This window comes from Loxodonta africana, chromosome 2, assembly GCF_030014295.1.
Source record: "Loxodonta africana isolate mLoxAfr1 chromosome 2, mLoxAfr1.hap2, whole genome shotgun sequence".
Classification (NCBI taxonomy): domain Eukaryota; kingdom Metazoa; phylum Chordata; class Mammalia; order Proboscidea; family Elephantidae; genus Loxodonta; species Loxodonta africana.
The window spans coordinates 1,334,015-1,360,609 of NC_087343.1; the positions used below are offsets into that span (position 1 = coordinate 1,334,015).

Below are 26,595 nucleotides of genomic sequence, written 5' to 3' on the forward strand. Positions count from 1 at the left end.
AGAAGTTCTTGGGTGGGAAAAGATTCATGTTTATTCATAGACACAGGTGGGGCTATGTTAACTAAGGTGCGCGGGCAGCAGCTTTCCCAGGTGGCTCCTGTCCTGGAGGCCTCTTGGATTCGTAGCAGGACTTATTATGGGGTGTCACATCTGTGCAGTCTCCTGCTGTCCGGGTTCCATTCCCTGGCTGGGGCTGTGTCCCCTCACTGCCCCTGGTGGAAGGCCACACAGCGGCCACAGGTGGATGTTCTGCGCATGTCCCTGGGCCTGGTTTTCTCCAACTGCTTCTGAAAGGCAACTTTAAAGAAGTTTGCGGGCTATTTCTAGATACCCTGCCCCATTGTTCTGGGGAACGGCTTTGTTTCTGTGCCCTGGCCTATTTCTTGTTACTTTGCTTGCAGATTTGGGGGCCCCTCTGTTCCCTAAGCCTCTATATTCCACACTGAACCCCCTCTTACCTCCCTGATAGTGTAGTTTATTTCTCTTTTACTTGTTTCTCCTCTAACCACAGCAGTCTCTTCGCTGTTTCTCAAACAGGCACTCTCCGATCTCAGGGCCTTTGCTCCCTGTCTTAAAACGACAGTAACCCAGGCGGCCAGCATGGAGCTGGCGTCAGGCAGCCAGATGACAATTCTTTCTGAAGAGGAAAGACCTGCTCTTGATGACTCGGGGCATAGGAAAGAGAAGTGCCAGGGTGTTTCCAACATTTTGGATGTAGCAACTCCAATCCATCCACATGCTTACCACGCGTGATTGGAAGTTGGGGAGCCCCGGGTCTGGCGGCATCTGAGTGAGAAGTTTGGAAGCCCCAGGTTTGGGGGTGTTAGGACTGCATTTGGACCTGTCCCATCTGGGAAATCTGGGCATCTGAGGCTGCACGTGTACATCTTGGGTTGGGAGAAGGTGGGATTCGGGCGTGGCCGAGGCCGGGCATGGCCGAGGCTGGGGGACAAGCAGGAGGGTCCAGATGGGCAGGACGATGGAGCAAGCAAGGTGTATGGGTGGCCAGGGGAGCATCTCGGGGAGCGGAGCAGCCGTGTCAGACAGGTCCCCCTACAGGGTTGGCAGGTCCACTGTGGCCTTTACAGGATGAGCCTGCGGAAGGGTGAGGCTGAGACTGGACCGGAGAGAACTGGAGAGGGAGGCTGGGAATGGCGGGTGGGAGGATGGCCATGGAGGCGTGTGCTGGGAAGGTGAGAGAGATGGAGCAGAAATGGAGGGAGATCAACCCTTTGTGTGCGGTGGCTGGACTTCTGGACTCTCTTCTGTTCCGTCCCCCGGTGGATCTGTGCAGCCCATGGGGACCCATCAGACTGAGCAAAGTGGGGGGGCGGGGGACAGGGCTCCTGGCTGGGTGATGAGATTCTTCCCCTGGGGGTGACAGGGCTCCCCCTCAAAGGTGACGGGGCTCCTGGCTGGGTGATGGGATTCCTTCCCCCCAGGGGTGACAGGGCTCCCCCCAAAGGTGATGGGGCTCCTGGCTGGATGATGGCATTCCTTCCCCCCGCCCCCAGGGTGACGGGGCTCCTTGCCTGGGATGATGGGGCTCCTGGCTGGGGGTGGGAAGCTGCTTGTTCCCAAGCCGAGTTACGGAACAAACAGAGAAGCAGAGAGGCAAGGGCACCGTTAAACACGTACAGAAGTCTCAAAAGGTGATTAAACAATGTAGTGATACAAAAAGGGACCTCCCTCCAACCAGGCTCCTGGCGGGCTTCACCAGGAGGTTTTGTGGGGGAGGGCTGAGGGGAGCAGGGGGCAGGAGGCAGGAAGGCAGTGTGGTGGGCAGCCTGTGCCCAAGACTTGGCGGCTTTTTCTATCTACATGTGCTGATGCGTTTCTGAAACGAAGCAAAGACAGACAGACAAAAAAAACTGGGCTACAACTAACATTCACTTTATTCAATTTTGTTCTCTCAACTCAGAAGGCAACAAATGACCACATAAAAAGGGGGCATTTTAGAATATACACACTTAAGATTGGTCTGGGACTCTCAGGCGTTCACGCTGGTAGAAAACTGACGTCCCAAATAACCACATGTCCCTCCAGCTTCCTCGCGATGCTCCGGGGCCTCATGGCTGGTCGTTTCCACTCAGGCAGAGGCACGCGTACCAGACAGGAATGAAAACACATGCACGCTGCCTTAGCTTTACGTCCTCTTAGTCAGACACGTCGTCGGGGATTCTTGCAAGAAGCCCTTACTGGTGATGGTGGCTGAACAGGGCAGCGGGTGGCAACAGGCTGAAATGAAGACACCCGCCTGAGGGCACACGAGGCTTTTGATGGCGCTTAGCTCCAGCGGAGAGCATTTCACCTTCGTTTGTCTGTTCACATTCAAAACGACAGTGTTTTAAACACAATCATTTAATCTTACAATGTAAAAAACTTATCACAGTAAGTAGAGAGCTTAAAATACTCAGTCCTGACAATGAGAGTAGGCAGCTCGCTTGTGAGTTTTGAAAGTGCCAGCGTGCCAGCATCCTTACACCAGCCCCACATCCTCGCACACGTGTGCGCACACGTGTGAATGTGCAATGAGCGTGTGCAAATGCAACACCATGGAGAAATGCCAGTGTTTCACTTTCATTTTGTTTTAAAAAGGCATCAGTTCACCTAAATTGAAGAATTACACTTTAATGGTCACATTTGCCAACACAGAAATGACACGTCTAAGATCAAGTCATCTGAGGGACGGTGGCTCCCTGTTACCGGAATAAGGGCAAGAAAAACATGGAGCAGGCCCACAGCACTGAGGTCACACTGAGGGCTGAGTGAGACTCACTGGTGGTCACGTCTGGAGCTGAGACACCTGCCACCATCTCCCAGACCAGCAGGAAAAGTGCTCAACTACACAGGGCTTTGTGGGCTGGCTGACATGCACTTCACGCGGCAATGTCCTTTAGTTCCCATCTCCACTGTCAGCACCCAACAGCTTAAAAGTCAAACATAATTTGCTAACAACAGACAACTGCACACCTCATACTACGACCATCGGATGTCTGCTCAAGGGAAACCGACCCCAAAGGCTGACCTGTCGTCAATGCACACGCAGCAGAACGCGCTGAGCATAAGGGTCCTCTCGCGCTCCTTGAGAGCCGGTGTGAGATGACATGAGATGCACACGGGGGGCAGCAGCAGGGTTCTGAGCTGCGGGCTGTGGGTACTGATGAGTCCACGGGTCAGTAAGAGGACCGGGTGCTGCCCAGGTCAGCCACACCAGCGGGCACTCCCTGTGGCAGCAGTCACCTCCTTAAGACAACGGCACCCAGCACAGCCCAAACAGCGGGCGCTGACCTGCCCCAGCAGGAAGGTCTCTGCCACAAAACAGAGACTGCTGTTTGGCCACTCACATGTTTTCTTACAAAATACCAGGTAAGAGTCACTTAAAATTTGTAGATGAACCACCTTTAGCCTTTTGTGGTATCTGCCTGGATTTCTTACTGTTAGAACAGATGAATGTGTACCAATGGCTGGATATTGAGCTCTACCAATCGTCTGAAAAAGCAACAAAGACACCTAACGTACTGAAGCTGTGTACCCAATTCAGTGAATGTCTTCTCCGGATGAGACGCTGTCTGCACACACCTGGGCAGGTGGTGCGCCTGTCAAACAGGAGGACTGACTGAGCGAGCAGTGCTGGTGTAACACTGAGTCCTGTAGCCACCTTTATTTATACTGATGCTTTAAAATAGGTTTGAAAATAAAGTGACTGCTTACCACTAGGGGAAAAATTGTTGAAATATAAAACCACCAGAACATTCTGATTTTGGTAGTCTGTGTTTGGCTGAGTTTCCTATAAAAAAAACCCTCAGATTTTAGTCTATGGGTTTTAATACTATATGGAAATTCCTTTATGGTTTCTGTAGCCCTATGCTCCTCAGTTTCTATGAATACTTCTAAGTTACCATCCAAACGCAAACACTACCCTTACGACACACATGAAGTACCTGGATTGCGTGCACACCAGCTCTCCCTAGTTCTCTGTACTTCCAGCTGGGAGCTTTGGGTCTAAGGAAAACCCAGGTTAAGTTGTCCATGTCTCTGAGCCATTTAGCACGTTTCCAATGACATAACCCCACACTCCTATGACAAGCCCAGCTCTGCCAGCTTCCTTCTGGACAAATGAAATCAAATTGGTTTTATTTGCAGTTTTATTCTGTAAACAAAAGCTTTGGAAACTTTAAGAGTCACTGATGGAAACCAGGGAAACCTCCGCCCTCATGCAATGATTCAGGCCAGCGGGACAGGCATCGAGTGGTCTTCTCTGCACTGCCCACTGAGACAGAGACCTGGGTTGTCCGAGCAGATGTCTGAGCACGCGCCCCGGCACTGCCACACTGACAGCGCTGCAACCATGGGAATTTTGGCCACTGCTGCCAAAAGGCAAAGACAGCTGGGGGGAGGGGAGCTAAAGAAACTCCATCTGGACTTTTTTCTCTTTTCTCCTAAGTGTAGACATGCCCTAACAAGCAGAGAAAACCCAACTCCCAATGCTGATCACTAGGAATATTAAATTATCAAAATTAAAAATAATTTCCTCACCTGGCACAAGATACTATACAATATTACAAACACAAGACACATGAAAAAACCAGGCAGTAGAAAATGGACAACAACTTTGGTGTTATACAAAACAACCTCCCGAAATGACTGACGGTGAAGCGAGGTCACTTTCCTACTGCAGACCCCCCACCGGCCCGCGTGGGCACCCAGAGACCAAGGCGCTGACGGGTCCTGCTCTGCACACTGCTTGGCACGTCCCTGTCAGGATCACAGCAGGCCACGTAAAGTGACAACTAGATTTAATAAATTAATATACACTGTTTAGGATGTACAAGGCGCCTCTGTGCAGCCCGCGGTCCCGGCCTCAGGAGCGTCTATGTACACATTTACAGACCGCGGCAGCAGTGGCATCCGAGGGTGGGCAGGCGGAGGCTGGGTGTGACGGCCGCTCCTGGTGCTGGAAGTACAAGTCAAACACGCACAGCTGAGATGGCGGGGTCTCCACAGAGAGAAGTCCACAAAAAAGGACAGGGAGAGGCCGGGGGGTCAGGAGCTCAAGACCGCACTTTACTCCTGGGACGACACTGGTGGGGGCTGCGAGGTGCCCGGCTTGCCTGACTTCCGCTCGTAGTTCACGAGGCGCTGCCCCACAAGGTACCTGGGGAGACAGGGAGATTAACAAGCTGGGCACCCACAGGGGAGTCCCTCCTACGAGAGGGTCTGACGGCCTTCTCTCTCCCCCACAGCCTCCCTGGGTAGTGGGAGGAGGGGAGGCGGCTCTGGGACAAACCCGGCTGGGGGCACCATGCAGCACCCAGAATGGGCACAGAGCAAGGGGCAGGGCCGCACTCCTCAGCCAGGAGTCCTCATGGCTCAGAGCTCAGAGGCAGGTGGGCCTGAAGGTGCAGTAAATCCACGCTATGGTTCCAATTTTACTACCTGGGAAACCACCAGAAGCTAGGAAGAGAGGAGTGATACTCTGAAAGCTCAAGTGAGAGGGGCCCCATCCTGATCTCAGTGAGGTCATCACTGGGGATGTGAAGGTGTGCAGGCGGGCGGGTAGCTGTGTGCTGTGATGGCAGAAGGCCAGGGACAGTGTGCAGGGAGATGTAGGGCATGCTGGCGGCAGGTGGGTGTCAGGTGCAGTGTGCAGGGAGACATAGGGCGTGCTGACGGCAGGTGGGTATCAGGTGCAGTGTGCAGGGAGACATAGGCTGTGCTGACAGCAAGTGGGTGTCAGGTGTAGTGTGCAGGGAGACGTGGGGAGTGCTGAAGGCAGGTGGGTGTCAGGTACAGTGTGTAGGGAGACATAGGCTGTGCTGACAGCAGGTGGGTGTCAGGTGTAGTGTGCAGGGAGACACAGGCTGTGCTGATGGCAGGTGGGTGTCAGGTGCGGTCTGCAGGGAGATGTAGGGCGTGCTGACAGCAGGTGGTGTCAGGTGCAGTATGCAAGGAGACATAGGATGTGCTGACAGCAGGTGGGTGTCAGGTGCAGGGAGACGTAGGGTGTGCTGGCGGCAGGCAGGTGTCAGGTGCAGTGTGCAGGACAGTGGAGACAGAGGTGGCAGCTGGGGGCATGTGTGATCCTGGGAAGACCCTCTACAAGGACCCTAGAGTCCAGAGCTGGTGGCAGGGGTCCTAGTGTGGGGTGCAGCTGGGAGACTGCTCCACAGTGGCAGTGGTGACAAGGGGAGACAGCTGTGTAGCTCCTGGTGGGGGAGTGGGGACAGCAGCCACGCAGGGTGAGGACAGCACCCAGAACCCACATGCGGCCAGACCCGCGTGCAGCCAGGGTGGGAGGGCTGCGGCTGGGCTTGTGGGGCTGTTTAGTCATCAGTGAAGTGGGGACAGGAGACCAGCAGGCAACCGTTTAGAACTCAGAGCAAGTGCACCCCCTCATCACAGCGGCCAGTTTTCTGTCAGTGCATACGTGCCTGATGTCTGTGCCTTGTACCTGGCTTCTCACCTCTGGGGATGGTGCTGACCCCCTGCTTCTGGGCTGTGGTCTCCCTGCTGGTCCTTCATCCTTTGTCTGGCCCACTCCTCCTGAAGTTCAACCACTCCCCACCCACTGCATTCCCCAAACAACCTCACAGCGCTATTTAAACTCTGAGGATTTCCTAAGTGTCTGAAAGGACGACACCCAGGCGTCGCTGACACAGCCTGACCCCCAGGTGGTCACAGAGCAGATGTCAGGCTCAGCACAGTGGCACGCTGAAGGATGTCTTACAAGGACTCACTTGTCGTTCTTGATGTGTTCATACAGGCGCCTGAACTGGCGGACCTGGAAGGACAGGACGCCCATCAGGATCAGGACCATCAGCAGGAACGGATAGATGCGCCGCTGCACCAGGTTCTGCATTTCCGCAGTTACACCTGCAGACACAAGGGAGTGCTCAGCACGTACAGAGTGGCCAGAGAGGTATACTGTCCCCGACAGGGAGCCAGTACAGACCCAGGCGGGGCCCGGTCAGAGGGGGCCCCGGGTGCTCGAGACTCACCGTCCTTCTCTGAAATAGGTGCCCTCCCAGCCCAACCCTGTTGGAGCTAGAGGACACGTCAGCCACAGCCCAGCTGAAAGAAGAGAACGAGGCCATGCTTATGAAAGGTGTGTGCCTGAGACTTCACAGCACTCAAATATTGAGTGCTTCTGCGTTTTTTATGACTGAATTTATGACTTTTCCTTCTTCCTCTAGGCGGGGAGGCTTTAGAATCAGAGCAGGATTTTGAGAAATGAGCACATTCATGTTCTCAAACCAGAGCAGGAGTGCACTTTGAGGTCAAGCCTGGGGTTAGATTTTTGCTCCATTCCTTTGGGCAAAATCCTCAATCACTGTGCACCTATTCCTCATATCTACAGTTCAGAAGCTCTTCTCAGAATCACATGGTGCACCTAACAACCAGGGGTCACGTGGAGCACCTAACAACCAGAGGGTCATGTGGAGCACCTAACAACCAGAGGGTCACGTGGAGCACCTAACAACCAGAGGGTCACATGGTGTATCTAATAACCAGAGGGTCACATGGAGCACCTAACAACCAGAGGGTCACGTGGAGCACCTCACAACGGGAGGGTCACGTGGAGCACCTAACAACTGGAGGGTCATGTGCAGCACCTAACCACCAGAGGGTCACATGGTGTACCTAACAACCAGAGGGTCACATGGTGTACCTAACAACCAGAGGGTCACGTGGAGCACCTAAAAACCAGAGGGTCACGTGGAGCATCTAACAACCAGAGGGTCACGTGGAGCACCTAACAACCAGAGGGTCACATGGTGTATCTAATAACCAGAGGGTCACATGGAGCACCTAACAACCAGAGGGTCACGTGGAGCACCTCACAACGGGAGGGTCATGTGGAGCACCTAACAACTGGAGGGTCATGTGCAGCACCTAACCACCAGAGGGTCACATGGTGTACCTAACAACCAGAGGGTCACATGGTGTACCTAACAACCAGAGGGTCACGTGGAGCACCTAAAAACCAGAGGGTCACGTGGAGCACCTAACAACCAGAGGGTCACGTGGAGCACCTAACAACCAGAGGGTCACGTGGAGCACATAACAACCAGAGGGTCACGTGGAGCACCTGACAACCAGAGGGTCACGTGGAGCACCTGACAACCAGAGGGTGACGTGGAGCACCTAACAACCAGAGGGTCACGTGGAGCACCTAACAACCAGAGGGTCACGTGGAGCACCTAACAACCAGAGGGTCACGTGGAGCACCTAACAACCAGAGGGTCACGTGGAGCACATAACAACCAGAGGGTTACGTGGAGCACCTGACAACCAGAGGGTGACGTGGAATATCTAACAGCAGCTGCTGCAGAGTTGTCCACAACTCACGGTGACTTCATGTGTGTCAGAGCAGAAATGTGCTCCATATGGTTTTCAATGGATGATTTTTCGCAATTAGATTGCTAGGCGCCTCTGGGTGGACTTGAACCTCCAACCTTTCAGTTAGTAGCTGAGCACATTAACTGTTTTCACTACCCAAGGACTCCTAAAACATCAAATACGGAGCACGAAAATGCTAAAAAACTCCTCTCCCACTTCCTTTCCTTGTCTAAGATCTTTCTGACAAGAGAAATTTTTCATAATGCAAATATGAAGAGGTTTGGGCTGGAAAACCCAAGTATCAATTAATGTGCCTCCACATTCTTAACGAGCAAAATATAAATCTGCCTTTGCTACAACAGGCCTACTACAAAAAAATGTGAAAAAGAAGGACAAATGTCTACATTTTATTAAAAACCTCATTCCAGGGAGTCTAGATGATTGGCCTGACAAGTAAGGAATGGGCTTTGCACTGTATTTTCAGAAAATCCTTGTTCCCACTGATCTGTGTTCACAGATGAAGCCCTGGGCACAGAAGCCACCCCCCGCCAGCGTGCCTCACCTAGCAGTGGAACGATGCCCGAGGCGATGACATAGGGCACACACAGGCAGAGCAGGAGCACGGAGATGACGGGGGCTGCCAGCTTGCGGACGATGTAGTGCAGGTCAATGTTGCGGATGCCGTTGGCATACACCTGAGACATTGGGAACCATCAGAGCCAGGACAGGGGCCCTGCCACTGAATCCAGCCACAGTGACTGACTCTGCCGGTCCCGAAGGACCCAAACTGGTCACTGTTTTCCGAAGGCAAGGCACACTGTGGACCGTGAATATCACCAATGCAGTGCCTGAAGCTTTGAAAGAAATGCACTTTCCCTGAACGCTCTGCAGCGCTAAACACAGGAGAGGAGCTCTCCTATGATCTGGACAAGACCCTCAGAACGTTAAGCTACTGGTGACCTTCACAGAAGACCTAAGAGGAGCTGAGGAAGTTCAGATGGCACAAGAGAAAGCTGCTTTTTCTTTAAAAAAAAAAAAAAAAAGTCATAGAGGCTTATCCCAAGGCCGCCCCGCCCGCCCCACTTACCTGCTCAATGACCGTCTTCAGCCACCATTGAGGGCCCATCAGGGTGATGGCTGCGATGATCTTGGCATGCAGGACTCCCAGCGCCCAGTCCTGGTAATGGAAACCATTGAACCATATGTTTTTGTCTTAGCAATAAACTCAGCACAGAGGCTGCACAATGTCTTATACCATCTCACTTCAAAGTGAGGTCTGCAGGATTGGCAAGACTGTAGTTGGAAAACCTGGAGACTTCCCCCCAAAAGTTCAAGGGCAATTTTCTATCAAAAACCATTCTTACTTTTGTTCATTGAAGAACTTTATCAACAATGTGAAGAGAAAACCCACAGACTGGAAGAAAAGTTTCAGGAACCATAAGAGTCTAGTAGCCAAAAAATATATAAAACTCTGCCAATGTAACAAGAAAAAGATAAACAAACAGCCCAATATAAAAACAGGCAAAGGACCTAAACAGACATTTCACCGAAGAGGATATTCAAAAGGCCAACAAGTACATGAAAAAATGCTCAAAGTCATCAGCCATTAGGGAAACGAAAATCAAAACCACAATGAGATGCCACCTCACATCCATTAGAACAGCAATGATCAAATAAATGGAAAACAACAGGTGTTGGCGAGGTCGTGGAGAAACTGGAACCTTCACCCGGTGCTGGTGGGAGTGTAAAATGGTACAACCCCTGTGGAGGACAGTTTGGTGGTTTCTCAAAAAGTATAACACAGAACTACCATATGACCCAGCAATTTCAATCCTGGATATACACCTGGAAGAAGCAAAGGCAGGAATGCAAACAGAAACCTGTACAGCAGTGTTCACTGCAGTACTTCTCACAATAGCCAAAAGGTAGAAACCACTGAAATGTCCATCAACAGATGAATAAACAAAACATGGTATATACACACACTGGAATACTACTCAGCCATAAAGAGAAAGGAGGTCCTGATGTACTACAACATGGGTGAGCCTTGAAAATATCATGCTGAGCAAAATAAGCCAGTCACAAAGGTCAAATATTGTATGATCTCACTTACATGAAATTAGAGTATATAGAAAGTGTGAGGGAAGGGGAGGGAACCTTTGCTCAGGAGGCACTGGGTTATGTCAATGGGGTTGGGATGACTGGAAAAGGGTGGCGGGAAAGGCTGCCCAGCTTGAACAGTGTCACCAATATCACTGAGTCATACACACTGCTGAGATGGCATATGTTTTGTTGTGTATATTTTCACAATAAAATTCTAACAATCATTTTTGTATCTTCTGGAAATCCACCTTATTTCAAATTCTAAGAGAATCTGGAGAAGTCTGGGCATTGGCTGAGATCTTGACGAGCACACATACACGACGATGCCATGTTTTATCTCCAAGGACCATTCCAGGCTCTTGTGTGGGATGACTGAGCTGTGTCAGAGGAAGGCTGTGGAAATGAGCTTAGCCTGAAGAAACCACACCCAAGGCTGCAGGCAGACTCTCACTGGGGCGCTAGCATTCTACTGCAGACCTGGTATTAGAAACGCCATCGTTCCCAAGTCCAGTGCCCCTGCCCCTCCAGGCTCCACACTGGTACCCCCGCCTCCCACCTCTCCACCCCACTATCCACCAGGAAGGAGATGATCACCACCCCCAGACCCACCAAAGTAACCCCTTACTGCAGATCAGATCTGGGGAGCTGAATGCCCTGCTTATAGCCCCAAAGTCTCCAGCATATGGCACACACAGCCCTTCATAACCTGGTGTCTTCGAAATTTGTGTATTAATAACACCTGGGACATTTAGGTCTATTGTGGGGGTATGAGAGTTCCTTTATCTGGCCTTGTGCCTTGATTCTCTGGAAAATCAGCTGGAGACCTTTGTCTTAGTTTCAACCCCAGAGGGTTTGTTACTTTTGTCCAGGTTGAATGACATCTCCTGAGTAAGCTGTAAACAACTTGGTTTGATACTTTTTGTCTGCTCGTAGACTGCAGCCTGCCCTGTGACAGTATGTACCTTGCAGGAACTGGTCAATATATTATGCAAATGAGGTGACTATGGCCTACTATGCAAATGAAGGGTTTGCATACTACTGATCAAGAGGGGACTGGTCAGTTTGTGGCCCTGGTGGGAGGGCCATGCCTTGAAATCAATAAGGACTTTGCTTAGATATGCAGCCAACCGCACAAAGGTTTTTCAGACAGGAAGCAGGAAGAAAAAGAAAGGAGAAAAGGCAAGAGAGAAGCAGCAGATAGGAGGCAAGGAAACTCCTAAAAGAGCTGTAACACAGGTCAAGGGCTGTAACACTGAAGACAGTGAGAGGCCTGGAAGGGGCCCAGCAAGAGAGTCAGTGGTGACAGGCTCAGAAGGGGTCCTGCAACAGAGTCAGTGACAACAGACTGCAGAGTGAAGAGAAGCCTACCCTGAGGAGGCCCAGAGGAGGCCTGACCTCAGAGGGCTGAGAGGAGCTTGCCTGTGGGGGCCAAGGAGAGGACTGTCCTCAGAGGGCTGAGAGGAGCTTGCCTGTGGGGGCCAAGGAGAGGACTGTCCTCAGGGGGCTGAGAGGGGCTTGCCTGTGGGGGCCAAGGAGAGGACTGTCCTCAGGGGGCTGAGAGGGACTTGTCTGTGGGGGCCAAGGAGAGGACTGTCCTCAAGGGGTGAGAGGAGCTTACCTGTGGGGGCCAAGGAGAGGACTGTCCTCAGGGGGCTGAGAGGGGCTTGCCTGTGGGGGCGAAGGAGAGGACTGTCCTCAGGGGGCTGAGAGGGGCTTGCCTGTGGGGGCCAAGGAGAGGACTGTCCTCAGGGGGCTGAGAGGGACTTGTCTGTGGGGGCCAAGGAGAGGACTGTCCTCAAGGGGTGAGAGGAGCTTGCCTGTGGGGGCCAAGGAGAGGACTGTCCTCAGGGGGCTGAGAGGGGCTTGCCTGTGGGGGCCAAGGAGAGGACTGTCCTCAGGGGGCTGAGAGGAGCTTGCCTGTGGGGGCCAAGGAGAGGACTGTCCTCAGGGGGCTGAGAGGAGCTTGCCTGTGGGGGCCAAGGAGGGGACTGTCCTCAAGGGCTGAGAGGAGCTTGCCTGTGGGGGCCAAGGAGGGGACTGTCCTCAGGGGCTGAGAGGAGCTTGCCTGTGGGGGCCAAGGAGAGAACTGTCCTCAAGGGGTGAGAGGAGTTTGCCTGTGTGGGCCAAGGAGAGGAATGTCCTCAGAGGGCTGAGAGGAGCTTGCCTGTGGGGGCCAAGGAGAGGACTGTTCTCAGAGGGCTGAGAGGGGCTTGCCTGTGGGGGCCAAGGAGAGGACTGTTCTCAGAGGGCTGAGAGGAGCTTGCCTGTGGGGGCCAAGGAGAGGACTGTTCTCAGAGGGCTGAGAGGGGCTTGCCTGTGGGGGCCAAGGAGAGGACTGTTCTCAGAGGGCTGAGAGGGGCTTGCCTGTGGGGGCCAAGGAGAGGACTGTTCTCAGAGGGCTGAGAGGAGCTTGCCTGTGGGGGCCAAGGAGAGGACTGTTCTCAGAGGGCTGAGAGGGGCTTGCCTGTGGGGGCCAAGGAGAGGACTGTTCTCAGAGGGCTGAGAGGGGCTTGCCTGTGGGGGCGAAGGAGAGGACTGTCCTCAGGGGGCTGAGAGGGGCTTGCCTGTGGGGGCCAAGGAGAGGACTGTTCTCAGAGGGCTGAGAGGGGCTTGCCTGTGGGGGCCAAGGAGAGGTCCATCCTCAGGGGGCTGAGAGGGGCTTGCCTGTGGGGGCCAAGGAGAGGACTGTTCTCAGAGGGCTGAGAGGGGCTTGCCTGTGGGGGCCAAGGAGAGGACTGTTCTCAGAGGGCTGAGAGGGGCTTGCCTGTGGGGGCCAAGGAGAGGACTGTTCTCAGAGGGCTGAGAGGGGCTTGCCTGTGGGGGCCAAGGAGAGGACTGTTCTCAGAGGGCTGAGAGGGGCTTGCCTGTGGGGGCCAAGGAGAGGACTGTTCTCAGAGGGCTGAGAGGAGCTTGCCTGTGGGGGCCAAGGAGAGGACTGTTCTCAGAGGGCTGAGAGGAGCTTGCCTGTGGGGGCCAAGGAGAGGACTGTTCTCAGAGGGCTGAGAGGGGCTTGCCTGTGGGGGCCAAGGAGAGGTCCATCCTCAGGGGGCTGAGAGGGGCTTGCCTGTGGGGGCCAAGGAGAGGACTGTTCTCAGAGGGCTGAGAGGAGCTTGCCTGTGGGGGCCAAGGAGAGGACTGTTCTCAGAGGGCTGAGAGGGGCTTGCCTGTGGGGGCCAAGGAGAGGACTGTTCTCAGAGGGCTGAGAGGAGCTTGCCTGTGGGGGCCAAGGAGAGGACTGTTCTCAGAGGGCTGAGAGGGGCTTGCCTGTGGGGGCCAAGGAGAGGACTGTTCTCAGAGGGCTGAGAGGAGCTTGCCTGTGGGGGCCAAGGAGAGGACTGTCCTCAGGGGCTGAGAGGGGCTTGCCTGTGGGGGCCAAGGAGAGGACTGTCCTCAGGGGGCTGAGAGGGGCTTGCCTGTGGGGGCCAAGGAGAGGACTGTCCTCAGGGGGCTGAGAGGGGCTTGCCTGTGGGGGCCAAGGAGAGGACTGTCCTCAGGGGGCTGAGAGGGGCTTGCCTGTGGGGGCCAAGGAGAGGACTGTCCTCAGGGGGCTGAGAGGGGCTTGCCTGTGGGGGCCAAGGAGAGGACTGTCCTCAGGGGGCTGAGAGGGGCTTGCCTGTGGGGGCCAAGGAGAGGACTGTCCTCAGGGGGCTGAGAGGGGCTTGCCTGTGGGGGCCAAGGAGAGGACTGTCCTCAGGGGGCTGAGAGGGGCTTGCCTGTGGGGGCCAAGGAGAGGACTGTCCTCAAGGGGTGAGAGGAGCTTGCCTGTGGGGGCCAAGGAGAGGACTGTCCTCAGGGGGCTGAGAGGGGCTTGCCTGTGGGGGCCAAGGAGAGGACTGTCCTCAGGGGGCTGAGAGGAGCTTGCCTGTGGGGGCCAAGGAGGGGACTGTCCTCAGGGGCTGAGAGGAGCTTGCCTGTGGGGGCCAAGGAGAGAACTGTCCTCAAGGGGTGAGAGGAGCTTGCCTGTGGGGGCCAAGGAGAGGACTGTTCTCAGAGGGCTGAGAGGGGCTTGCCTGTGGGGGCCAAGGAGAGGACTGTTCTCAGAGGGCTGAGAGGAGCTTGCCTGTGGGGGCCAAGGAGAGGACTGTCCTCAAGGGGTGAGAGGAGCTTGCCTGTGGGGGCCAAGGAGAGGACTGTTCTCAGAGGGCTGAGAGGGGCTTGCCTGTGGGGGCCAAGGAGAGGACTGTTCTCAGAGGGCTGAGAGGAGCTTGCCTGTGGGGGCCAAGGAGAGGACTGTTCTCAGAGGGCTGAGAGGGGCTTGCCTGTGGGGGCCAAGGAGAGGACTGTCCTCAGGGGGCTGAGAGGGGCTTGCCTGTGGGGGCCAAGGAGAGGACTGTCCTCAGGGGGCTGAGAGGAGCTTGCCTGTGGGGGCCAAGGAGGGGACTGTCCTCAGGGGCTGAGAGGAGCTTGCCTGTGGGGGCCAAGGAGAGAACTGTCCTCAAGGGGTGAGAGGAGCTTGCCTGTGGGGGCCAAGGAGAGGACTGTTCTCAGAGGGCTGAGAGGGGCTTGCCTGTGGGGGCCAAGGAGAGGACTGTTCTCAGAGGGCTGAGAGGAGCTTGCCTGTGGGGGCCAAGGAGAGAACTGTCCTCAAGGGGTGAGAGGAGCTTGCCTGTGGGGGCCAAGGAGAGGACTGTTCTCAGAGGGCTGAGAGGGGCTTGCCTGTGGGGGCCAAGGAGAGGACTGTTCTCAGAGGGCTGAGAGGAGCTTGCCTGTGGGGGCCAAGGAGAGGACTGTTCTCAGAGGGCTGAGAGGGGCTTGCCTGTGGGGGCCAAGGAGAGGACTGTCCTCAGGGGGCTGAGAGGGGCTTGCCTGTGGGGGCCAAGGAGAGGACTGTCCTCAGGGGGCTGAGAGGAGCTTGCCTGTGGGGGCCAAGGAGGGGACTGTCCTCAGGGGCTGAGAGGAGCTTGCCTGTGGGGGCCAAGGAGAGAACTGTCCTCAAGGGGTGAGAGGAGCTTGCCTGTGGGGGCCAAGGAGAGGACTGTTCTCAGAGGGCTGAGAGGGGCTTGCCTGTGGGGGCCAAGGAGAGGACTGTTCTCAGAGGGCTGAGAGGAGCTTGCCTGTGGGGGCCAAGGAGAGGACTGTCCTCAGGGGCTAAGAGGAGCTTGCCTGTGGGGGCCAAGGAGAGAACTGTTCTCAGGGCTGAGAGGAGTTTGCCTGTGTGGGCCAAGGAGAGGAATGTCCTGAGAGGGCTGAGAGGAGTTTGCCTGTGGGGGCCAAGGAGAAGACTGTCCTCAGAGGGCTGAGAGGGGCTTGCCTGTGGGGGCCAAGGAGAGGACTGTCCTCAGGGCTGAGAGGAGTTTGCCTGTGTGGGCCAAGGAGAGGAATGTCCTCAGAGGGCTGAGAGGAGTTTGCCTGTGGGGGCCAAGGAGAGGACTGTCCTCAGAGGGCTGAGAGGAGTTTGCCTGTGGGGGCCAAGGAGAGGACTGTCCTCAGAGGGCTGAGAGGAGTTTGCCTGTGGGGGCCAAGGAGAGGAATGTCCTCATGGGGCTGAGAGGAGTTTGCCTGTGGGGGCCAAGGAGAGGAATGTCCTCAGGGGGCTGAGAGGGGCTTGCCTGTGGGGGCCAAGGAGAGGAATGTCCTCAGGGGGTGAGAGGAGCTTGCCTGTGGGGGCCAAGGAGAGGACTGTCCTCAGGGGGCTGAGAGGAGCTTGCCTGTGGGGGCCAAGGAGAGGACTGTCCTCAGGGGGCTAAGAGGAGCTTGCCTGTGGGGGCCAAGGAGAGAACTGTTCTCAGGGCTGAGAGGAGTTTGCCTGTGTGGGCCAAGGAGAGGAATGTCCTCAGGGGGCTGAGAGGGGCTTGCTGTGTGGGCCAAGGAGAGGACTGTCCTCAGGGGGCTGAGAGGGGCTTGTCTGTGGGGGCCAAGGAGAGGACTGTCCTCAGGGCTGAGAGGAGCTTGCCTGTGGGGGCCAAGGAGAGGACTGTCCTCAAGGGGTGAGAGGAGCTTGCCTGTGGGGGCCAAGGAGAGAACTGTTCTCAGGGCTGAGAGGAGTTTGCCTGTGTGGACCAAGGAGAGGACTGTCCTCAGGGGGCTGAGAGGGGCTTGTCTGTGGGGGCCAAGGAGAGGACTGTCCTCAAGGGGTGAGAGGAGCTTGCCTGTGGGGGCCAAGGAGAGGACTGTCCTCAGGGCTGAGAGGAGTTTGCCTGTGGGGGCCAAGGAGAGGACTGTCCTCAGGGGGCTGAGAGGGGCTTGCCTGTGGGGGCCAAGGAGAGGACTGTCCTCAGGGGGCTGAGAGGGGCTTGCCTGTGGGGGCCAAGGAGAGGACTGTCCTCAGGGGGCTGAGAGGGGCTTGCCTGTGGGGGCCAAGGAGAGGACTGTCCTCAGGGGGCTGAGAGGGGCTTGCCTGTGGGGGCCAAGGAGAGGACTGTCCTCAAGGGGTGAGAGGAGCTTGCCTGTGGGGGCCAAGGAGAGGACTGTCCTCAGGGGGCTGAGAGGGGCTTGCCTGTGGGGGCCAAGGAGAGGACTGTCCTCAGGGGGCTGAGAGGAGCTTGCCTGTGGGGGCCAAGGAGGGGACTGTCCTCAGGGGCTGAGAGGAGCTTGCCTGTGGGGGCCAAGGAGAGAACTGTCCTCAAGGGGTGAGAGGAGCTTGCCTGTGGGGGCCAAGGAGAGGACTGTTCTCAGAGGGCTGAGAGGGGCTTGCCTGTGGGGGCCAAGGAGAGGACTGTTCTCAGAGGGCTGAGAGGAGCTTGCCTGTGGGGGCCAAGGAGAGGACTGTCCTCAGGGGCTAAGAGGAGCTTGCCTGTGGGGGCCAAGGAGAGAACTGTTCTCAGGGCTGAGAGGAGTTTGCCTGTGTGGGCCAAGGAGAGGAATGTCCTCAGAGGGCTGAGAGGAGTTTGCCTGTGGGGGCCAAGGAGAAGACTGTCCTCAGAGGGCTGAGAGGGGCTTGCCTGTGGGGGCCAAGGAGAGGACTGTCCTCAGGGCTGAGAGGAGTTTGCCTGTGTGGGCCAAGGAGAGGAATGTCCTCAGAGGGCTGAGAGGAGTTTGCCTGTGGGGGCCAAGGAGAGGACTGTCCTCAGAGGGCTGAGAGGAGTTTGCCTGTGGGGGCCAAGGAGAGGACTGTCCTCAGAGGGCTGAGAGGAGTTTGCCTGTGGGGGCCAAGGAGAGGAATGTCCTCATGGGGCTGAGAGGAGTTTGCCTGTGGGGGCCAAGGAGAGGAATGTCCTCAGGGGGCTGAGAGGGGCTTGCCTGTGGGGGCCAAGGAGAGGAATGTCCTCAGGGGGTGAGAGGAGCTTGCCTGTGGGGGCCAAGGAGAGGACTGTCCTCAGGGGGCTGAGAGGAGCTTGCCTGTGGGGGCCAAGGAGAGGACTGTCCTCAGGGGGCTAAGAGGAGCTTGCCTGTGGGGGCCAAGGAGAGAACTGTTCTCAGGGCTGAGAGGAGTTTGCCTGTGTGGGCCAAGGAGAGGACTGTCCTCAGGGGGCTGAGAGGAGCTTGCCTGTGGGGGCCAAGGAGAGGACTGTCCTCAGGGGGCTAAGAGGAGCTTGCCTGTGGGGGCCAAGGAGAGAAGTGTTCTCAGGGCTGAGAGGAGTTTGCCTGTGTGGGCCAAGGAGAGGAATGTCCTCAGGGGGCTGAGAGGGGCTTGCTGTGTGGGCCAAGGAGAGGACTGTCCTCAGGGGGCTGAGAGGGGCTTGTCTGTGGGGGCCAAGGAGAGGACTGTCCTCAGGGCTGAGAGGAGCTTGCCTGTGGGGGCCAAGGAGAGGACTGTCCTCAAGGGGTGAGAGGAGCTTGCCTGTGGGGGCCAAGGAGAGAACTGTTCTCAGGGCTGAGAGGAGTTTGCCTGTGTGGACCAAGGAGAGGACTGTCCTCAGGGGGCTGAGAGGGGCTTGTCTGTGGGGGCCAAGGAGAGGACTGTCCTCAAGGGGTGAGAGGAGCTTGCCTGTGGGGGCCAAGGAGAGGACTGTCCTCAGGGCTGAGAGGAGTTTGCCTGTGGGGGCCAAGGAGAGGACTGTCCTTAAGGGGTGAGAGGATCTTGCCTGTGGGGGCCAAGGAGAGGACTGTTCTCAGAGGGCTGAGAGGAGCTTGCCTGTGGGGGCCAAGGAGAGGACTGTCCTCAGGGCTGAGAGGAGCTTGCCTGTGTGGGCCAAGGAGAGGAATGTCCTCAGAGGGCTGAGAGGAGTTTGCCTGTGGGGGCCAAGGAGAGGACTGTCCTCAGGGGGCTGAGAGGAGTTTGCCTGTGGGGGCCAAGGAGAGGAATGTCCTCAGAGGGCTGAGAGGAGCTTGCCTGTGTGGGCCAAGGAGAGGAATGTCCTCAGAGGGCTGAGAGGAGTTTGCCTGTGGGGGCCAAGGAGAGGACTGTCCTCAGGGGGCTGAGAGGAGTTTGCCTGTGGGGGCCAAGGAGAGGACTGTCCTCAGAGGGCTGAGAGGAGCTTGCCTGTGGGGGCCAAGGAGAGGACTGTCCTCAGAGGGCTGAGAGGAGCTTGCCTGTGGGGGCCAAGGAGAGGACTGTTCTCAGAGGGCTGAGAGGAGCTTGCCTGTGGGGGGCAAGGAGAGGACTGTCCTCAGAGGGCTGAGAGGAGTTTGCCTGTGTGGGCCAAGGAGAGGACTGTGCTCAGAGTGCTGAGAGGAGCTTGCCTGTGGGGGCCAAGGAGAGAACTGTTCTCAGGGCTGAGAGGAGCTTGCCTGTGGGGGCCAAGGAGAGGACTGTCCTCCGGGGGCTTAGTGGGGCTTGCCTGTGGGGGACAAAGAGAGGACTGTCCCCAGGAGGCTGGGAGGAGTTTGCCTGTGGGGGCCAAGGAGAGGTCCATCCTCAGGGGGCTGAGAGGATCTTGCCTGTGGGGGCCAAGGAGAAGACTGTCCTCAGAGGGCTGAGAGGGGCTTGCCTGTGGGGGCCAAGGAGAGGACTGTCCTCAGAGGGCTGAGAGGAGTTTGCCTGTGGGGGCCAAGGAGAGGAATGTCCTCAGGGGGCTGAGAGGGGCTTGCCTGTGGGGGCCAAGGAGAGGAATGTCCTCAGGGGGTGAGAGGAGCTTGCCTGTGGGGGCCAAGGAGAGGACTGTCCTCAGGGGGCTGAGAGGAGCTTGCCTGTGGGGGCCAAGGAGAGGACTGTCCTCAGGGGGCTAAGAGGAGCTTGCCTGTGGGGGCCAAGGAGAGAACTGTTCTCAGGGCTGAGAGGAGTTTGCCTGTGTGGGCCAAGGAGAGGAATGTCCTCAGGGGGCTGAGAGGGGCTTGCCTGTGGGGGCCAAGGAGAGGACTGTCCTCAGAGGGCTGAGAGGGGCTTGTCTGTGGAGGCCAAGGAGAGGACTGTCCTCAAGGGGTGAGAGGAGCTTGCCTGTGGGGGCCAAGGAGAGGACTGTCCTCAGGGGGCTGAGAGGGGCTTGCCTGTGGGGGCCAAGGAGAGGACTGTCCTCAGGGGGCTGAGAGGGGCTTGCCTGTGGGGGCCAAGGAGGGGACTGTCCTCAGGGGCTGAGAGGAGCTTGCCTGTGGGGGCCAAGGAGAGCATTGTCCTCAGGGGGCTGAGAGGAGCTTGCCTGTGAGGGCCAAGGAGAGGACTGTCCTCAGGCGGCTGAGAGGAGCTTGCCTGTGGGGGCCAAGGAGAGGACTGTCCTCAGGGGCTGAGAGGAGCTTGCCTGTGGGGGCCAAGGAGAGGACTGTCCTCCGGGGGCTTAGTGGGGCTTGCCTGTGGGGGACAAAGAGAGGACTGTCCTCAGGAGGCTAGGAGGAGTTTGCCTGTGGGGGCCAAGGAGAGGTCCATCCTCAGGGGGCTGAGAGGATCTTGCCTGTGGGGGCCAAGGAGAAGACTGTCCTCAGAGGGCTGAGAGGGGCTTGCCTATGGGGGCCAAGGAGAGGACTGTTCTCAGAGGGCTGAGAGGAGCTTGCCTGTGGGGGCCAAGGAGAGGCCTGTCCTCAGGGGCTAAGAGGAGCTTGCCTGTGGTGGCCAAGGAGAGAACTGTTCTCAGGGCTGAGAGGAGTTTGCCTGTGTGGGCCAAGGAGAGGAATGTCCTCAGGGGGCTGAGTGGGGCTTGCCTGTGGGGGCCAAGGAGAGGACTGTCCTCAGACGGCTGAGAGGAGTTTGCCTGTGGGGGCCAAGGAGAGGACTGTGCTCAGAGTGCTGAGAGGAGCTTGCCTGTGGGGGCCAAGGAGAGAACTGTTCTCAGGGCTGAGAGGAGTTTGCCTGTGTGGGCCAAGGAGAGGACTGTCCTCAGGGGGCTGAGAGGGGCTTGCCTGTGGGGGCCAAGGAGAGGAATGTCCTCAGGGGGCTGAGTGGGGCTTGCCTGTGGGGGCCAAGGAGAGGACTGTCCTCAAGGGGTGAGAGGAGCTTGCCTGTGGGGGCCAAGGAGAGGACTGTCCTCAAGGGGTGAGAGGAGCTTGCCTGTGCGGGCCAAGGAGAGGAATGTCCTCAGGGGGCTAAGTGGGGCTTGCCTGTGGGGGCCAAGGAGAGGACTGTCCTCAGGGGCTGAGAGGAGCTTGCCTGTGGGGGCCAAGGAGAGAACTGTTCTCAGGGCTGAGAGGAGTTTGCCTGTGCGGGCCAAGGAGAGGAATGTCCTCAGGGGGCTAAGTGGGGCTTGCCTGTGGGGGCCAAGGAGAGGACTGTCCTCAGGGGGCTGAGAGGGGCTTGCCTATGGGGGCGAAAGAGAGGACTGTTCTCAGGGCTGAGAGAAGGTTGCCTGTGTGGGCCAAGGAGAGGACTGTCCTCAGAGGGCTGAGAGGGGCTTGTGTGTGGGGGCCAAGGAGAGGACTGTCCTCAGAGGGCTGAGAGGAGTTTGCCTGTGGGGGCCAAGGAGAGGACTGTGCTCAGAGTGCTGAGAGGAGCTTGCCTGTGGGGGCCAAGGAGAGGACTTCCTCACGGGGCTGAGAGGGGCTTGCCTGTGGGGGCCAAGGTGAGGACCGTCCTCAGAGGGCTGAGAGGAGCCTGGCTGTGGGGGCAAGGAGAGGACTGTCGTCAGAGGGCTGAGAGGAGCCTGCCTGTGGGGGCCGAGGAGAGGACTGTCCTCAGGGGGCTGAGAGGAGCTTGCCTGTGTGGGCCAAGGAGAGGACTGTCCTCAGAGGGCTGAGAGGGGCTTGTATGTGGGGGCCAAGGAGAGGACTGTCCTCAGAGGGCTGAGAGGAGTTTGCCTGTGGGGGCCAAGGAGAGGACTGTGCTCAGAGTGCTGAGAGGAGCTTGCCTGTGGGGGCCAAGGAGAGGACTGTCCTCACGGGGCTGAGAGGGGCTTGCCTGTGGGGGCCAAGGTGAGGACCGTCCTCAGAGGGTTGAGAGGAGCCTGGCTGTGGGGGCAAGGAGAGGACTGTCGTCAGAGGGCTGAGAGGAGCCTGCCTGTGGGGGCCGAGGAGAGGACTGTCCTCAGGGGGCTGAGAGGAGCTTGCCTGTGTGGGCCAAATAGAGGACTGTTCTCAGAGGGCTGATAGGAGCCTGCCTGTGGGGGCCGAGGAGAGGACTGTCCTCAGGGGGCTGAGAGGAGCTTGCCTGTGTGGGCCAAATAGAGAACTGTCCTCAGAGGGCTGAGAGGAGCTTGTCTGTGTGGGCCAAGGAGAGGACTGTCCTCAGAGTGCTGAGAGGAGCTGACAGAGCTGTCTGGCACTGAAGAAGGGAGACTTTGCCTACATGCTTCCTGATCCTGACCCCCAGCTGTACCCTGTCTGTAAGTATGGTTTCTGAGCTGTGTGGCCACTGCAGTGGATTACTGAACCCAGAAGTGAAGCAGAGAGTGCTGTAGGAGGAACAGCTAGTGACAGGATTGGTAAAAAGGTTGGAGGCTGGAGGTATGTCTGAGCTCTGCCTCATAGCAGTCAGCTTTGGGCTGATCCTGGTCATTACCCGCCCGAGAAGCCAGACAGGCTCTGATGCTATTACTACCTACATTTTATGGTGATCAAGGATTTTTCTGCTCCCAAAGCTGAGCACATGCATTTACCTGCCATGGGTAAAAAAGCGGGGTCTGGTCCAAGGGGACTCTCAGGGGAGCGACAATGACCAGCTCGAACAGGAGCCCCAGGAGGAGGGGGACGACGCCTGCCAGCAGCACTGCGACGACCAGAGTCTTCATTATCTGTCAGGGACAGGGGCCTGTAGTTAGCCGTGGTCATTCTAACTGTTAGCAAAACTCTAGCCGTTTTGCAGTTAATTTTTCTTCCTTACCGGAGGCACAACAGAGGAAATACACAAGCTTTAACAGGTCACACGTCTAAACAAGATTTCCTGAACCTGTGGCTGCACAAGCTCAGGCTCTGACGGGGACCTCAATTCCCTGTGCCTCACTGCCACGGGGGGAACACGCAGTGCCATCTCACAGCCTCTACTGGCCGGGGCTGGCCAGGGTTCTCACAGCCCCATTCTGCCCAGGCAGAGCCACTGGCTGGCCCAGGGGAGGAGCTGAGCGAGCTGACCAGATGGTTCCCTTCGTACATGCTGTCCGACAGTCCTCACTCTGACTCAGGAAGCCTCTGTCTGCACTGTCTGCATGGTGGTCGCCAGCACAGGACTACTGTGCTGGACACTACAGCTCCAGAACTGGAACCAGGTGGAAGAGGAGAGGAAAGCAGACATGAGGGCAGAGCAGAGGCACCGCAAAAAGCCACTGTGAGGACCTGCACAGTAGACACCCTCAGCATGGCCCTGGTGTCTGTAGCTGACTGCTGCCTCCTTCTTCCTGAGAAGCCTCTGTGGACTCAGTTCCTTCAACAGCAAGAGACCAGGATGCTGTGCGTGGAAGACACACACCTTCTTCCTTACACAGAAACTACGATGCCACAGAAGAGCATCGACTGAACGCCAGAGCAGCTGCACGTGGTTAGGTGCCTCGTTACCTAAGTGATAAAATCGCAGTCAAGCCCTCCACTCATAATACATGCTGACTCTCTCACCATACAAATGCAGGGCTAATAAAGTAGACTTCACGTTTTTCTTTCCACACTAACGTTAAACAGGTATGAAGCTTGCAGTGAAATCAAAACAAGCTCAGAAACACAGCCAGCTTTGTTTATACAAGTGAAAAGGCATGAACAGTGACCTAAACGTATCCATCAGTCCTAACTAATATTATAAAAACTGAAGAAACAGCTGCTTGGATAATTACCTCATCTCTGCATGTGGGGGAATCAAGTTCTTCACTGACAGTGATGACTCTCAATTGTCACAACACTTTCATATCAGCCTAGACGCTCTCAAGTCCACAACCAACTGTGGACCACGAGGGAACAGCACCTACACCATGAGGGACTGGGGCTGACACCACCAGGGACCTGGGCCTACACCACCAGGGACCTGGGCCTACACCACCAGGGACCTGGGCCTACACCACCAGGGACCTGGGCCTACACCACCAGGGACCAGCGCCTACACCACCAGGGACCTGGGCCTACACCACCAGGGACCTGGGCCTACACCACGATGGACCAGGGCCTACACCACCAGGGACCAGCACCTACACCACCAGGGACCAGCACCTACACCACCAGGGACCTGGGCCTACACCACCAGGGACCTGGGCCTACACCACCAGGGACCTGGGCCTACACCACCAGGGACCAGCGCCTACACCACCAGGGACCTGGGCCTACACCACCAGGGACCTGGGCCTACACCACCAGGGACCTGGGCCTACACCACCAGGGACCTGGGCCTACACCACCAGGGACCTGGGCCTACACCACCAGGGACCTGGGCCTACACCACCAGGGACCAGCGCCTACACCACCAGGGACCAGCGCCTACACCACCAGGGACCTGGGCCTACACCACCAGGGACCAGCGCCTACACCACCAGGGACCTGGGCCTACACCACCAGGGACCTGGGCCTACACCACCAGGGACCTGGGCCTACACCACCAGGGACCTGGGCCTACACCACCAGGGACCAGCGCCTACACCACCAGGGACCTGGGCCTACACCACCAGGGACCAGCGCCTACACCACCAGGGACCAGCGCCTACACCACCAGGGACCTGGGCCTACACCACCAGGGACCTGGGCCTACACCACCAGGGACCTGGGCCTACACCACCAGGGACCAGCACCTACACCACCAGGGACCTGGGCCTACACCACCAGGGACCTGGGCCTACACCACCAGGGACCTGGGCCTACACCACCAGGGACCTGGGCCTACACCACCAGGGACCTGGGCCTACACCACCAGGGACCTGGGCCTACACCACCAGGGACCAGCGCCTATACCACCAGGGACCAGCGCCTACACCACCAGGGACCTGGGCCTACACCACCAGGGACCAGCGCCTATACCACCAGGGACCTGGGCCTACACCACCAGGGACCAGCGCCTACACCACCAGGGACCAGCGCCTACACCACCAGGGACCTGGGCCTACACCACCAGGGACCTGGGCCTACACCACCAGGGACCTGGGCCTACACCACCAGGGACCAGCGCCTACACCACCAGGGACCTGGGCCTACACCACCAGGGACCTGGGCCTACACCACCAGGGACCTGGGCCTACACCACCAGGGACCTGGGCCTACACCACCAGGGACCTGGGCCTACACCACCAGGGACCTGGGCCTACACCACCAGGGACCTGGGCCTACACCACCAGGGACCAGCGCCTACACCACCAGGGACCAGCGCCTACACCACCAGGGACCTGGGCCTACACCACCAGGGACCAGCGCCTATACCACCAGGGACCTGGGCCTTCACCACCAGGGACCTGGGCCTTCACCACCAGGGACCTGGGCCTACACCACCAGGGACCTGGGCCTACACCACCAGGGACCAGCGCCTACACCACCAGGGACCTGGGCCTACACCACCAGGGACCAGCGCCTACACCACCAGGGACCTGGGCCTACACCACCAGGGACCAGCACCTACACCACCAGGGACCTGGGCCTACACCACCAGGGACCAGCGCCTACACCACCAGGGACCTGGGCCTACACCACCAGGGACCAGCGCCTATACCACCAGGGACCTGGGCCTTCACCACCAGGGACCTGGGCCTACACCACCAGGGACCTGGGCCTACACCACCAGGGACCTGGGCCTACACCACCAGGGACCAGCACCTACACCACCAGGGACCTGGGCCTACACCACCAGGGACCTGGGCCTACACCACCAGGGACCTGGGCCTACACCACCAGGGACCTGGGCCTACACCACCAGGGACCTGGGCCTACACCACCAGGGACCTGGGCCTACACCACCAGGGACCAGCGCCTACACCACCAGGGACCAGCGCCTACACCACCAGGGACCTGGGCCTACACCACCAGGGACCAGCGCCTACACCACCAGGGACCTGGGCCTACACCACCAGGGACCTGGGCCTACACCACCAGGGACCTGGGCCTACACCACCAGGGACCTGGGCCTACACCACCAGGGACCAGCGCCTACACCACCAGGGACCTGGGCCTACACCACCAGGGACCAGCGCCTACACCACCAGGGACCAGCACCTACACCACCAGGGACCTGGGCCTACACCACCAGGGACCTGGGCCTACACCACCAGGGACCTGGGCCTACACCACCAGGGACCAGCACCTACACCACCAGGGACCTGGGCCTACACCACCAGGGACCTGGGCCTACACCACCAGGGACCTGGGCCTACACCACCAGGGACCTGGGCCTACACCACCAGGGACCTGGGCCTACACCACCAGGGACCTGGGCCTACACCACCAGGGACCAGCGCCTATACCACCAGGGACCAGCGCCTACACCACCAGGGACCTGGGCCTACACCACCAGGGACCAGCGCCTATACCACCAGGGACCTGGGCCTACACCACCAGGGACCAGCGCCTACACCACCAGGGACCAGCGCCTACACCACCAGGGACCTGGGCCTACACCACCAGGGACCTGGGCCTACACCACCAGGGACCTGGGCCTACACCACCAGGGACCAGCGCCTACACCACCAGGGACCTGGGCCTACACCACCAGGGACCTGGGCCTACACCACCAGGGACCTGGGCCTACACCACCAGGGACCTGGGCCTACACCACCAGGGACCTGGGCCTACACCACCAGGGACCTGGGCCTACACCACCAGGGACCTGGGCCTACACCACCAGGGACCAGCGCCTACACCACCAGGGACCAGCGCCTACACCACCAGGGACCTGGGCCTACACCACCAGGGACCAGCGCCTATACCACCAGGGACCTGGGCCTTCACCACCAGGGACCTGGGCCTTCACCACCAGGGACCTGGGCCTACACCACCAGGGACCTGGGCCTACACCAC

At 58.0% G+C, this 26,595-nt stretch overlaps 1 protein-coding gene across 2 annotated transcripts in view; it reads right to left on the reverse strand.

Annotated features, from left to right (window-relative positions):
- Positions 1 to 1,872: 1,872 nt before the first annotated feature.
- MARCHF6 (membrane associated ring-CH-type finger 6) overlaps positions 1,873 to 26,595 on the reverse strand; it is an 86,305-nt gene continuing 61,582 nt past the window's right edge. Inside the window, exons 22-26 of one of the 2 annotated variants that reach the window (XM_064270381.1) lie at positions 22,284 to 22,418; positions 9,431 to 9,520; positions 8,906 to 9,038; positions 6,741 to 6,876; positions 1,873 to 5,158 (exon numbers count right to left, since the gene is read on the reverse strand). In XM_064270381.1, coding sequence (XP_064126451.1) covers positions 5,068 to 5,158; positions 6,741 to 6,876; positions 8,906 to 9,038; positions 9,431 to 9,520; positions 22,284 to 22,418 — 585 coding nt within the window. In that variant the 3' untranslated portion in view covers positions 1,873 to 5,067. The remainder of the gene's footprint in view (positions 5,159 to 6,740; positions 6,877 to 8,905; positions 9,039 to 9,430; positions 9,521 to 22,283; positions 22,419 to 26,595) is intronic. The other variant, XM_064270382.1, reaches the window with a different exon arrangement.